The 15,061-nt window shown below is 39.5% G+C and overlaps 1 protein-coding gene across 1 annotated transcript in view; it reads left to right on the forward strand.

The window, feature by feature from the left end:
- Positions 1–468: 468 nt before the first annotated feature.
- ITGA2 (integrin subunit alpha 2) overlaps positions 469–15,061 on the forward strand; it is a 111,238-nt gene continuing 96,645 nt past the window's right edge. Inside the window, exon 1 of the mRNA XM_017863362.1 lies at positions 469–695. Coding sequence (XP_017718851.1) covers positions 632–695 — 64 coding nt within the window. The 5' untranslated portion in view covers positions 469–631. The remainder of the gene's footprint in view (positions 696–15,061) is intronic.

Consider the following 15,061-nt stretch of genomic DNA (forward strand, 5'->3'; position numbering starts at 1 on the left):
TGTCCCTTTCTCCACCCACTTAGGAAAGACAGAGAAAGCGACGCACCGCGCAGCCCCTAGGAACTGTGGTTTAGGGCTGGTGCCCTCGGCACCCGCTGCCAGGAGCCGGGCGCTGCCAAGGGCTGCGGAGGGGCCAGGTTCTCCCGGGGACTGGGGCATCTCCTGCGGGTTGGCGACAGGCTGCAGGGACGGGGTGGTGCCAGGGCGGGCGCTCCCCCGTCGGATGTCCTCACCCGTCCGTCCAGGGCAGGAGAGCCTGCCAGGGCGCCATCCCCATCCCCACCGCCTCCAGGCTGTCGGGGCTGGGCCGCTGTACTGGAGCCAAGGTGCGGTGCCCCGGGTGCGGACCAGCTGAAGTGCAGCCCGCGGGGCCGCGGAGCCTCAGGGCCGGGGTGGGGCGGGGCGCGGCCAGGGCAGATCCGGTGTTTGCGGAATCATGAGGGGCGGGCCGGGGCGGGCCCTCGGCGCTCCAGGAGCTGCCCAGCAACTTTTCCCTGCTCTCACCGGGCAAGGGAGAGAAGCCCTCTGGACAGCTTCTAGAGTGTGCAGGTTCTCGTATCCCTCGGTCAAGGGTATCCTCTGTAAACTTCTGCAAACCCAGCGCAACTACGGTTCCCCGGACAGACCCAGGATGCGGCCAGGACGGACAGGGCCCTCGCCACTGCTGCTGCTGCTGGTGTTAGCGCTCAGTCAAGGTAAGCGGGGATTTCGCTCTGCATCTGCTGCAGGAGGGACCCGCGCGGCTCCCTGGGGCTCGCGGGAGGGATTGGGCGGAACTAGGGAGCAAACTCCATGTGTGTCCCCACGGATTCCACGTGGACTCGGGCTCCCAGCCACCAGGACCTGCTTAGAAAGAGATACTTCTTACTCCCCTTCCTGCTCTCCCAGGCCTTGCGTCCCCATTAGGCATGTCTCGCTTTGTCTGTTAAGCACCCTCCAAAGTCATCTCAGTGAGTGTTTTGTTTTAGGTACACACACACACACACACACACACACGCACTCGAACATGGACATTATGGGGATCCGCGGGTGTCCTGAAGACCGCGAGTCCTGCAGCCCAACTTCCCCTGACTCAGACAGGTGCCACGCCTGCCAGGGACTGAGGGAACCCGGAATCCAGTGCTGATGGCGGCCTGCAGCTCCCCAGAGCAGTGCTTGCTGATTTTGCAGAAGCCTCCGAGCCCCAAAAGGCTTATTTTTCAACCCAAGGATGTGAATAATGCCTCCATTTCTTACTTGAGGACGAAGCGCTGTTTTTCTTCCCAGAAGGGACTTGGAATAAATCAATCGCCACTTAAATACTTGGCAGAAGGAAATTCTTCCTTTCCTTCTGCCTTCCTCTTATTGTTGTAACATTGCCTATTCGGCGAATGTAAACTTAGGCTAGCAAAAGTTCTTTCCATTTCTGGATCCTAGATGCCGCAATGAGAGAATAAGCCGGATCAACCGCTCTAACTGTAGTGCTGTGGCATTGGGGCCCGCCCACCTCCTGAGTTCTTTTACACTAAGAGGAGGAAATAAGGCTGGGGGCGGGGGGCAGCTTTTGTGGGACCATCGCGAATACGTGAGTACTTTTTCCCTGACCATTAGGCAGAGCTAGAGTGTGCTCAAATGTAAGAACTTTAGTTTATTTGGAGGGAGAAGGAGTCACGTGTATATTGTAGTTTGAATAGCGATCAAAACAAAACAAAAAAAGATGTCTCTGATTTTAAAGTGTGTGTGTGTGTGTGTGTATGTGTGTTTTTTTACAAAGAAGATAAATATTTCCTAAGCTGTTCTCCTTTGAGACTGATGTTTAGCCACTTGCTATTCTAGATTGTGGAGGAATGAATCCTAGTCCACACCAACCTGGTGGCATTTTCTCTAGGTCAGAGATAAGACAGAAATAGCACCACTGTCCCCAGCCCCAGCAGAGAATGGGCATCTTAGGTTTTCTGTCTCACCTGTTTTGGGTGCTTCAGATACTTTCTCAGGGAACCACTTGAGTTGTTTTGAGGGGCCACCAACCCTAATCTACCGGTTTCAGGTAAAGTTGTATTTGACATTGAAAGTGAGTCTCTGGAATACAACCTTTCTAGAGCTAATAGAAATATAAACCCAAGCTTTTCATCTCTCTATAATTACCTAGTATTAAAATAAGCTATGGAAACATAACGTCATTTTCTTATCTTTGAAGTGTTGAGACTTGTTATGTAAAGAGCAGTGAGAAACACTTTAATGGAATGTAGCACTGCAAGGCATGAAGTCAGGAACAGAGACTTAACCTGGAGTTAATAAGGACACCTCAGGGCAAGCAAGCAGAGATGATCTAAAATAACATCTGCAAAAGTTTTGTCCATTTATTCCTTCCTCCTGCTCCAATCATTTGTATACTCAAGGAACAGGTTTTCTCTTAATTTAAGATCATCATAAGAAAGCTCTCTCATTTGTGATATCACTTGAGGCTCCTGGAGAAGCAGCATCGTTTTCTGATACCATGAGTATTCCAGGCTAACATGAATAACTGAAATCTCTAGCTCAGTAGAGTCTAAAATTGTGTATGGCATTACTCTATCTGTATAAAATGTCTCATTCACTATCACTACACACACATATAGCTATTATAAAATTATATGCATATACAATTGCATAATATGATCACATACAAAAATTCAAATTTAAAAGCTATATCTGTAACAGAGCTTTATTATGATGATCTTAAATTAAGAGAAAGCCTGTTCCTTGAGTATATAATATGCAATTATATATGCATAATATAAATGCATAAACAATTGTATATACATAATATACATTCATATACCTGTTAATATGTACAAAACACATATGTGTTTAGATGTCTTGCATCCTCTGTAGCATACATGCAAACCACTTTAAAAACATATCACCTTCAAATCTTATTTTAACACTTACATTCAAATTTGCTTTCCAGAAACCTTTTCACAGGTACTTAAGAAGAAACTACTCATAGTTTAGTCCCATATTTATCACCTTTCATTGCTCATTTCTAAGTGCTTAATATCATGAAAATGGTAAATGCGCAGTTTGAGGATGAAAAAGAGAGAACATAAGAGGCCTAGATAACCTATAAACTAAATATAGGCCCTTAGGAGAAGGCAAATGTAATTTTGAAATGAGGCCATCATGTATTTTCTCCAATATGTTCACAGGTCAAGGATAGTCCTTCCACCCAAGTTCTAGACCACATCTTTTCTTACTACCCCTGAAACCCTGCCCCAGCACTCATCCGTGTGCACATCTTCAAATTCTCTCCCTGATGTAACTTACCATCAGTCTGTAAATATTCTAATTTTTCTCATTGTAAAAAAAATATTACTTTTGATATTTAATTTCCTCCTGAAACACCCTGTACTTCTGGCTTCTGTTTCCTTCCTGTTTTTCTCTTTCTTTCCTCGCTGCTCTCCCTTCATCTCCTTCACAGGCTCTCTCCTTGTCGGTGTTTGCGGAGTTTCATCCTGAATCCTCCTCTTCATTCTACAGATTGTCTCTGGGCCTATTCCCTGCACAAGTCACTATCTCCAGCCAGACTCCCCTTCTGAGTTCCAGATCAGTATTTCCATCAGCCACCAAATTTGTCCATCTAGATAGTCTGTAAATAAGCCAGATTCAACATTTACGAAACTGAATTTAATACACATCTTCCAAAATTTTCTCCTCCATTGGCTACCATTGTTTAATGGCAGTATTATTATCACACAAACATGAAAGTCAGGAATTTGTCCCCATGTTTTCAACCTCACAGCCACTCTCCAAATTCTCTTGGCTCTCCTCCCATCCATGCAACTCCTGCCACCCAGTCAGTCCCTCATCTTATGTCTGTATGTAACTTTTAAGCTGGATTTTCTTTTCTTATCTCTCCAACCCATTCTCTCCATTTTCACCAATGATATCTTTCTAAGACACTTATATGTATCCAATTATTGTTTTGTTTCAAATGTTAGTGGCTCCCCATCTCAGGTAGGGTAAAGTGCAAATTTCTTGGAATGTCATAAAAAGGTACATTCTGCCTCTCCAATCTTTTCTTTACTGTACCTTTTCCTCAACACAAATGTACATTCACAAACACAACACACACACATACCCATACATGTACACACACTAAAGCCATCTATATACACCATTCTTTGTTATGACTACACCTGATCATACCATATTTAGTGTGAAAATATTTTCCAAATACTCCCTTTGCCTTCATTGCATTGTTGCTTTCACCCCTTTTCACTCATCTCTTTGCAACTGACCATTATCCAATGCTAGAAGAGACAATACCAAGAAAAACTATAAAGTAGAGAAGTTTTACTTTTGCAACAAAAAGGAAACTTGAGGTAACCTACCTTTGCTGGGTCCCACCCTAAACCACCTCTCTGGTCTCATCCTCAGCCCCTTAATGGACTTAGGCCACCCTCTGATAAAGTAACTTTGCTCCCCTATGGCTTAGCAGCTATACCTGCCCAACCTCAGCTAAGCTTTGCTCTTTTAATACTAGGTCCTGAGCCACTGTTTGACTTAAATTTATGGACTGGGGTTCAGGATTCATTATTTACAATGGCTCATATATTTCTGATGTTCAGTCTGGTTTGGAAGTGATTGCTTAAATATAATCACTGCCTCCCCACTTTCCTAAAATTAAAATTGCAGTGTTACCCACCCCATACCACCTTGTGGGATGAACACCAAGACAGGTAGATTTCAGCACCAAGAGTCAGTGGCTGTGAGGAGCTATGTCAGTTAAATTAATTCCTTCCAAAGTGGATGATGACTACTCCCCATCTTCACATGCTGACAGCTCTGGAGATATTAAAATGTAGAAGCTTGTTAATGTAAAGAGATGAGCTTCTCATGGTGGAATTTTAGACATTCAGCAAAATAAAGACACATGTTCAGTCAGTGTGTATAAAGTCAAGAACTTCAGGAAGAATGGGGAAAATATTTGGGGCCAAAAGTGTCCAGGCATCATATAAATTCTACCACCAAAGCCAGAAGTCTTGACTACCAAACCTGCTCAGCTTGGGATATTACTAAAAGATTTAGCACAGCATAAAAGAAGAGAAACCATGAAACATCACGGCTCTGAATGGCAAGTGAAAGAAATGGAAGGTGGGTGGAGTTCTTTTTTCCAGTTGTTACAGTGACCAATCATTTACCAGCAGAACATACAGAAGAATGGCTCCCTACAGGGGAGAATCCTGGCATTGCAAATCATGAGACAATAGACTCTGTGTATGACAGTGATTCCTATGCCCCTTCAGGTAATCCATAGAGGCTTTATTGATCTGGCTATGGTGAATTTCGTAAAACTAATGCTTGATCATATTCTTATAAGGTATCTACTTTATGTAAGGCTGTTTGTTAGACTCAAGGTGGAATCAGAGAAAACTTGAAACATGGCCGAAAGAGGTTGGAGTTTATTTGGAAACAAATCCAAACGTGGGGAAAGAAAATTGTCTCAGCCCTGAAGCATACTTAACCAATTTCAGCCCCCTTGCCACCTTCCTTTCTAGCAGAAGTTCATTTATTGAGTTACCATCCTCTTCTGCATAGCTAAAAAATTGAGGTGACGCTGAAGGGTGATTAGACTGGTCCCAGACATCTGGGCTGTGTCTGATTTAGTCATGGGCATGTAATGCAAGGTTGGCCAATGAGATCTGCTGGGTGACTTATGGGAAAGGAATTTTCATTCCTAAGAGAGATATTTGTTAAAGAAAATATTGTCAAGTTTGTATGTGAACTTTGAGAAAACTACAGCCATCTTGCAACTGTGATGTCAGCTGGCTTAAGGATAAAGCTTATATTGGAGTTGGCCCTTGTGGAAAGAAATAGACTTTGATGTTGTCTTTTCACTTCTGAATTATTGGAATTTAAGACTATAGTATGTCGTGGTGTCTTTAAAATTTTCATATAATTTAAAACTTGGTTATATCATTTTCTATAACTTAGAGGGCTGTAACATAAGTTTCCATAGCATAATAGATGTCATGTGTTCACAATTAATGAGTGGTAGAGAGAACATGTTGAATTCAGAGGATGGAGAGATATCATTGTGATACAGTGAAGTGTCGAGCCTCCTGAGATGTCTTCATGGAAACAGGTAAGAATCATTACAATTTAGATCTTCCATGAAGAACCTCAGAGATCCTGGAGTACAGTTTCTACCTTTTAAAATGGATGTAAGTGATACTAGAAAAGCAAGCAACATAACTAGCAACAGGACTCATCTCCTAGTTCTTGGGGCAGGTGTTTAGGATCTTGAATAGGATATTGACACAATGAAAACAGAAGGTGGTTATGCCCACAATGTGGTATTCAAGTTGTTCCCAGAGAGTGCAAGCTGAATTGCAGCCACCAGACCTTGAAGGGCCTTGTAAATCATGATATAGAGCAGGGGTTTTATCCTGAAGACAACAGAAAGGTTTTGAAGGGCCTTGAGCAGGGGGAGTGACATGATCAGATGAGGAGAGCGGATTGGATGGAGGCCAGGTGGAAGGCACCAAGATCATTTAGGAAAGAATATGTTTGGGTTTAATTTTAGTTTAAGAGGCCAGTTGTGAGATGATGGTTGTAAAAACTCAGATAGTGGCAGGAGGGAAAGAGACTGGAGGATTTATTGGAAAGGCATTGAAGAAGAAGAATGAACAGGATTTGGTGATTGATTTACTATGGAGGTGGCGAGAGAGGGAGAAGATAAGGCTGATACTTAGGTTTCTGATATGGACAAGTCAGTTGATGTGCCATTTGCTGAGATAAGCAATGCTGAAGGAGAGCAAGTTGGAGGAAAAAGATCAGTTCAGGTCAACAGATTGAGTTTGAGACATCTGGATGTACACCTGGATGTATATGTCTAATTAGCAAATAGTTATATGTAGTGGTGTTAGGAACAGGCAGGAAAGTAAGATGGGGATAGGGATTTAAGAGTCATTGGCACCTAGAGAATAATTGAAGACATGACATTAGCAAGATGAGTCAGGCAAAGAGACTAGAAGAGAGCTTTGGCCATGGCTCAAGGAACTGCTTTAGAGGGTCAGATGAGGAAGAGGAGGTGTGAAGGGAGAGAGTAGGAACAGCTGGAGAAGTAGAAAGACAATTGCAAGAACTGGGGTAGCACACAAATAGTTGGAGAAGGAAGAGGTAGTGAATAGGGTCAACTTCTTCATAGAACTCAAGCAAGTTGACAGTCTTGAAGGACAGTCTACATGGAGTGAAAAAAGAGAAATCAGAACAGAGTGGCCTGAGGAGTAAATGGAAGATGAGGAAATGTAGAGAGTGTGACAAAGTTTGGTATGATAGTAAAAGGGAGGAGAGAGTAGCAAGAGAGGTAAAATGGGAGCAGCTGCCTTTAAACAAACGTGGGCAAGGCTTGCATAAAAATTATTATAAGAAGATTTTTTAATTCTGTTACTTATGGTGCTGCATGGTACACTTGCAATGTTTTAAAATTGCATTGAGGTATATGTATGTGGCAGAGATTCATTGCACAAGAGAAACTGAGGAAAGGGGAGGAACGTCGATGACTATACAAAACATATTACCAGAGAGAAAGGAGAGGAAGAAAGTTAGGTGTCCAGCACCAGTAACAGCTCTGGCAGAAAAGAGCCCCTGCTTAGAAGCTACAGGTGATCATGGGAAGGTAGGCAAAGCAGACTCTGGGCTATGAAATAGAGAGGATATTAATTAATCAGAGAAAGGTGAAGTTGATCCAGGTATGCAAAGAGGGAAAGAAAGCAGAGGTATGGAAAAAGGTACCTCTCATCCTCCAGGGTAGCTGCTTAGATTGATGAGCCCATTTATACATTTTGGTTTCAAACACACTTTTCACACTGCTGTAGTTATGATTAATAAGCTGCTTTTAGGGCATGCAATATATAACACTCCAATTCCAGTGGCAGAATTAATATCAGTGCTTTAATCAGATTTCCTAAAAACCAAACAAGTTCTTTTAGAAATATAGATTTATGTTTCTCCAGTTAATCTTTCAATTCCTTTTTTCTATCTAGTTTAATAAAGATCCCCAAAATAATCCTATTAGAAATAACAGTCTCATATATTACAGAGAAATAGTGTTGGCTCTGAAAGATTTTGCTAGTAAAATGTGAAAGCTTTTTGCCCTGTAACTTAGTGTTGTTTTCAAAGCATTTTAAAACATTTTCATTGAATCATAAATTAGAACAGAAGTTGATGTCTATTCTTAATTTTGTTAGTCATAATTAAAGTGCTTATATTCAAGTTTTTTTTCCAGTCTATGCCTGCCAACTCTTGAACACGTAATTTACATTTTAGAACCAGTATAAACTTGAACTGCATATTTGGCTAATGTTTTCAGCTCCATAGACTGTTGGGACAGTTAATGATTTTCAAATATATTTTACTTCCTTTGAGAGACTTGTCTGTTCTGTTGCCCAAATAGGTAACAGAAACTTTGCAATTCTGTCGGCAAAGATGCCTGCATTATTGTCTTGTTCTGAAAAGGTGACTGCAATTCTTCCATGTATTAGTTTAAAGAGTCTAGAGACAGTTTTTGCTACAGAAGCCGTATATAACTCCTGACCACTGAAAGGCTTTCTGTATAAAAATGAAGTTAATGTTTAAACAGAGCAATGGAAATAAAAGTGTTCAAAAAAATGGAAATAAAATAGAGCAATGGAAATAAAAGAATCACTGTATTGTCAGTGTAAGAGATTACTTCATTGTGTTTTGAAAGGCATGAGCAAAGCTGTCACGCCGATGGATGCCTTGAACATTGGCAGTTGTCATTCTCCCGGATTCATTTGAAGGTGGCCTTTGTTTGTCTTTGTGCAGGCCTGATCTCATTTCCATGGATACCATGTAGAAATGCAGACTGAACACAAGCTGGCCTCGGGTCAATTCAGTCAGACAACTCTATTCCAAATTGTTTACCAGTTGCCTTCAGGTCCTTTAGCCAACAGCTTCTTGGGTGCTTGGTAGAATAGAGACCCCAAACCATCCTGGATTTTATAACCTCTTCTAAACCATATTCTGAATGCTGGTGCATAAAACTAGATATTTCAAAATAGTTAACTTAGTTTTCTATGTATTTATTAACATTGTTCTCTGGATGGAGAAGGGGAAGGAAAAACCTAGCCTTGGAAATTGGAGCACTGTTATGTGATCTTTGTTATCTTTTCAGTATAAAAATGTAATAAATAGCCCTAAGGAGAAAATCTAATGCCACATTGAAAATGATTAAAATTTGTGTAAGTAGCCATGGTAATTAAGAAAGCCTTTTATTACACAGTGTTTAATTTTGCTACTCAAATAATCAGCCTTTAATATATATATTAGGTGTCATTTCTACTTTTTTTTTTTTTTTTTTTTGCTTGGTTCAAGTGATCTATCACCTTAGATATTTTTTAAAAAGTGAAGTCCCAGCTGAAATGCAATGGCTCATGCCTGTAATCCCAGTACTTTGGGAGGCTGAGGCGAGCAGCTCACCTCAGCCTGGGAGGCTGAGGTCAGGAGTTCTAGACCAGCCTGGCCAACACGTTGAAACCCCGTCTCTACTAAAAATACCAAAAAATTAGCCAGGCATGGTGGTGGGTTCCTGTAATCCCAGCTACTTGAGAGGCTGAGGCAGGAGAATTGCTTGAACCTGGGAGGCAGAGGTTGCAGTGAGCCAAGACTGGTATCACTGTACTTCAGCCCCGGTGACAGAGCCAGACTGTCTTAAAAAAAGAAAAAAAAAAAGGAAAAAAAAAAAAAGGCAAAGTCTCATGAGCTCCTGCTTTTGTTCATGTCCTCTCTTTCTTTAGCCCCAACCTCTATTCTATGCATCATTCAAATCTTAATTTCAATGAGGTTCATGTACCCTAGGAACCCTACCAATCTTCTCATCCAATTTAGATATCACTCCTCACTTGGACCCTTCCACAACAATGTTACATTCTATTTCAATAACCCATCAGAACTCGGCTATAGCTCCTACAGACTGCAAGTTGAGAAGACAGGCCCATATCATCTTCACTTGTATCAAGGGTTCTTGGCACCATTTTATTCAATGAGTGAAGAATCTATGAACCATGTATGACAGCTACCGTAACGGGATTAAAGACACACTTTCTGAATGAAGGCCAAGCCAAGAAATTTCTACTTCTTTCCAATTAGTATATGCAAAAATAATTCTATTTGTAAGTATATCTGAATTTGCTAAAATATTCCTTTAGTTGATAAATTTGTTTTCACTTCTTTGACAGAATTTGTTTGCTTTTAAATGTTTTTCCTTTTTCATGACATGTCTAACTAGGATAGCTCTGTTGACAAGCAACAAGATTAATGAAAGTACTAGGACAGTACAGATATCATTTTTTTTCCCCAAACCCTTTTCTGTTCTCCTTTTCTGTTCTCATAAAGCAACACCATAATTTATCTTCAGCTTGACTCTCCCTCCCATTGAATACATTCTTTAAGATTATCTTCTGTCCTACTTATCATTGTATTTCAGGAGCCTAGCTTAGAGTAAGTACTCAGAAAATGATGTATTAAAAAAGAAAGAAAAAGTATCAAAATTCAAATACAGTAAATTTTAAAACCTTTATTTATTGTGAAATGTAACATACATGGAGACAAATGCATAAAAGGTAAATGTACAGCTTTTTAGGGCTTGAGTTTCATTTTACTCTACTTAGAATTAGTAATTTTGTTTGTTACTATTTCACAGACACTGACACAAGACATGAAACTTCTGGGTCAGAGACAAAGGTCTTTATTACTCATTGCACAGCAAGCAACTTGATCAGCATATTTGTATTGATACCCTTTGCCCACCAAGACACAGAGGGGCAACACAAAGGGCCCAGATAGATGCCTAAACATGCAGTAGGTTGCATTACAGAAAAGGAACACTGAGCTTGGTGAATCTGCTGTTTTGTAGCAAGTCAGAAAGCCTGTTCTTTGTCCCACAGGGAGATGTTACCTCATTCTTCAAAGCTGTGCACTGCAAAGACACCTGAGAAATGCTATGGTAAAGAGTCATCAGGGTCTTGCATCTGAGGCATACTCAGCAGATATGTAGGTGTGTGAGATCTCCATGGAAGCAGGTCTCCCAGCATAGCTTAACACATTATTTTTTAAACTGTTGTGTAACCACAACTCAGATAAAAATAAATAAATAAATAAAAGATTTCCAGGATCCCAGATGTCCTCTACATGTTCTTTTCCAATCACAAATCCATTTCTCTAGCTTTATTTTTTTGGCAATAATTTCCTTGCTTTCATTTGTACTCCTACTAGTTAAATATCCATCTACACTCAAGGGCTTAATTTTGCTAGATTTTAAATATACACACACACAATTATACAATACATATTATTTTGTTTTTGACTTTTTTTAACATTACATTTGTGAGATTAATCTATATGTTACACATAGATGTAGTTCTTTTGTTTTCACTACTGTACAGTAAATAGTATAGTATTTTTATCACACAGTTCTCCTTCATCACTAGATTGCTAAGAGATTTTTTAAAGTGACAATTGAGTATTAACTTTAATAAATATTTTCTGCATCTTTTGGTGATTACATAAATTTTTCTTCTTTATTAATGTGGAAAAGTACATTGATTGATATTAAAATATGATGAAAACCTGGTATTTGTGGTATGAACCCAAGTTGCTCAACATGTTCTTTTTATAGGTTGCTGGATTTTGTTTAGAATTTTTGTATTCATGTTCAAGAGTGTGACTATTCTATAATTTTTATGTTTCTTACTCTCTCTATGGTATTTTCCCTCCATATGTCTGCCTATACTTCATTCTGGTTAGTTTCTTTTATCCTATATTACTATTCACTAATTGTTGTTTCAATAGTGTGTGTTCTGGAGTTAAGACATTCATTGAGTTCTTAATGTTGTTTATTATATTTCTCAGTTTATGAGTTTCTATTTGGTTCTTTTCTAAATTTCTTTGCTAAAATGTTTAAGTTTAGCTTGTCCCCTTCACAACTTTTGTAAGGTTAGTGCTGGTTCTCATTTATGTTGCCTTCTTTCCTCTGGTGCCTGCTTATCTTAGCTAGACATTATATTAGAAAAAATTATTTGACAAAATAGTTTGAGGCTTGGGTGTATTTTTCTACAGAAAGCATTTTCTTTTTTTCTTTTCTTTTCTTTTTTTTTTCTTGATGAAGTCCAACTCTATTGCCCAGGCTGAAGTGCAGTGATGCCATCTTGGCTCACTGCAACCTCCGACTCCCAGATTCAAGCGATTCTCCTGCTTCAGATTCCTGAGTAGCTGGGAATACAGGTGTGCACCACCACGTCCAGCTAATTTTTGTAGTTTTAGTAGAGACGGGGCTTCACCATGTTGGCCAGGCTGGTCTTGAGCTCCTGACCTCAAGTGATCCACCCACCTCAGCCTCCCAAAGTGCTAGAATTACAGGTATGAGCCATCACACCCAGCAAGAAAGCATTTTCATTTGCTTCTATTGAGACAATACCCTAGAAGCTTTGCAGTCGCAGTGTGATGACCAATGAGGTTTATCTGAGGTGTGATTATTGCTAATTGAATCAGTGCCCTGAAGGTACAAGAATTCCCTATCAGTTTCATACAATTTCAGGGCTTGATTTTTTATAAGTTACCCAGACAATTCATTCAAGGATTGCTTTACTTATGGTTCACATGTCATGTAAGGAGCAGTAGTTTTGAGCGCAAACTGTATACCTGGGATGAATTATCATATACCCCACTTTTGACAGGTCTTGGATTTCACTTTTCAGATCCTTTTTAGGATTGGCAAATCCCTTTCCTCACTGTCCTCTAGCAAGACAAAAAGTGATTCAACTCCCCAGCACTTTGGGAAGCCAAAGCAGGAGGATTGTTTGAGGCCAGGAATTTGAACCTAGACTGGTCAATATAGTGAGACTCTGTTTCTACAAAAGAAAAATTTTAAAAATTAACCAGGAATCGTGGTGCATGCCTGTAGTCCCAGCTACGCCGGAGGCTGAGGCAAGAGGATCATTTAATCATTTGAGCCTGAGAGGTCAAGGCTGCAGCAAACCTGGATGACAGAACAAGGCCCTTTCTAAAAAAAGAAAAAAGAAAAAAAAAAGTGATCCAACTGTCTCACTGAGTCATTTCTCTGAACTTCTTTCTTCACCCCATTTTCTTAGCAATTTGATGCTTTAGAAGACATCTTAAATATCTTTTTTTATATTTCTTCCAATTTTTCAGTGATCTTCAGTGGGAGAGTTGGTTAAAACAACAAAGTATTTTATTGCCAAAGGAGAAAATCTAGAGTAGTGCTTTAGAGTCACCTTTTAAAAAAATATTGATTTTTAATTTTCCAATTTCCCCTCACACTATTTATTGATGTGGCATTTTAACTGATGGAAAATTAGATTTTTTTCCAAAATGGATTAAAACAGTATTCAATATTGGTTAGTATTCTAAAAATGTAATTTTATAGTAGAAAACATTTTTAGCCAATAAATTCAACTGACTTTTTAATATATATCTGTATATTTGCTTGTATTAATTACTCCCTTTTCTTTAACTGTGAAGTAAATGTGTCCATTGAAATACTAAACTTGATTAATATTTTTATTTTCTGAATTTTCTTCATAAAGTTGAATATTTAAATATCTTTAGAGAAAAAATGACACATACTACTCAACAGAAAAAATATTTATATTTCTTTCTTTTGACATTTACATGTGATTATATGAACATAATCTTTTCATAGATATACTCACTATTTAGATGCAATGAATACTGCACTTTTTTCACGTAATATATTTTGTATATACTTTTCCATGTGAGTTTTATATTTATAACTTTAATGCATCCTGCCATGCCATGGTTAACTTTTGTCCCATTGTTGGATATTTAGGTTGTTTCCTGTGGGATATTTTGCCCCTCACTGTAAATAATGTGGCTATAAACATCATTGTACTAGAAGTTTTTTCTTTTCTTTTTACTTTTGGATCGTTTCCAGAAGGGGCATTACATGTCACAGAGTGTGTGTGCTTTTTAGCTCTTATTGCATATGGAACAGTGTAGCCATCTGTAATGTGGAATTTGCCAGTTTCACCAACATTAGATTTTCATTTACTTCTTGAAGTTTGATGGATGTAAAGTGATGCTCCATATTTATTTCCATTCTTTTTATTATTGAGGGTGCATTTTTTCAAGTTATGATTTTAAAATGCCTATCTTTTGAAAAAATATTTTTAGAGAAGAGTATTCTAGAATTTTGACCTAGAAGAACTTCAAGATATTATCTAGTTCAGCGTCCTGCTTTATTCTTATGATAACCAACCTTGAAGTGACTAAAGCCCAGGACTCCAACCTGAACAGAACACTCCAGCCAGTATACTGTCCATCATTTTAAGCTACCCATTGGGTCTCCTTCTCAAAATCTCTTTGACAAACTGCCCTTTGTCTTTTATTCCCCACAGGCTGATTACAGTCCATTTTCACTTGAGGAATGGCAATCTTCTAGTTAAGATTTCCACACTTCCATGGGTCAGAACCCTTTAAGGGAGAGGGAAGACATTCTGTTTGCCAGAGCACTTGACTGTGAGTAACTGAATCTGTAGACTGTTCTGGTTATCCCTTGACATGTAACCAGTCACCCCAAAGTTTAGTGACATAAAACCACAACACCTCATTTATTATCTCTCATGGTGTCTTGGGTCAGAGCTTTGAGAATGGCTTGAATGGGCAGCCTCACGCAAAGTCTCTCACATACTGTCAGAGGGAGGAAGCTCTCTTCCTGTGGTATCCTCAAGCCTCTCCACATGGTGCCCTCGGAGTAAGTTGACTTCTTGCATGGTGAGTAGGGCACCAAAGGCAACCATCCCAAAAGAAACTGGCAGAATGGATGGGCTTTTATAACCTTGGCTCAGAAATCACATATAACTGCCTCTATTCATCAAAGTAATCACAAAGTCTCACCTAGATTCAGGGGGAGGAGACTTAGATTCCACCTATGGATGAGGAGTGTCAAAAAATTCTCAGATATATTTTTAAACAAAGTAGTAACTTAATGAACTTAATGGTCCTCACAAGACCATTGATTGTTTTTTTTTTTTTTTTT

Source organism: Rhinopithecus bieti, unplaced genomic scaffold (assembly GCF_001698545.2).
Source record: "Rhinopithecus bieti isolate Rb0 unplaced genomic scaffold, ASM169854v2 scaffold_65209, whole genome shotgun sequence".
Classification (NCBI taxonomy): domain Eukaryota; kingdom Metazoa; phylum Chordata; class Mammalia; order Primates; family Cercopithecidae; genus Rhinopithecus; species Rhinopithecus bieti.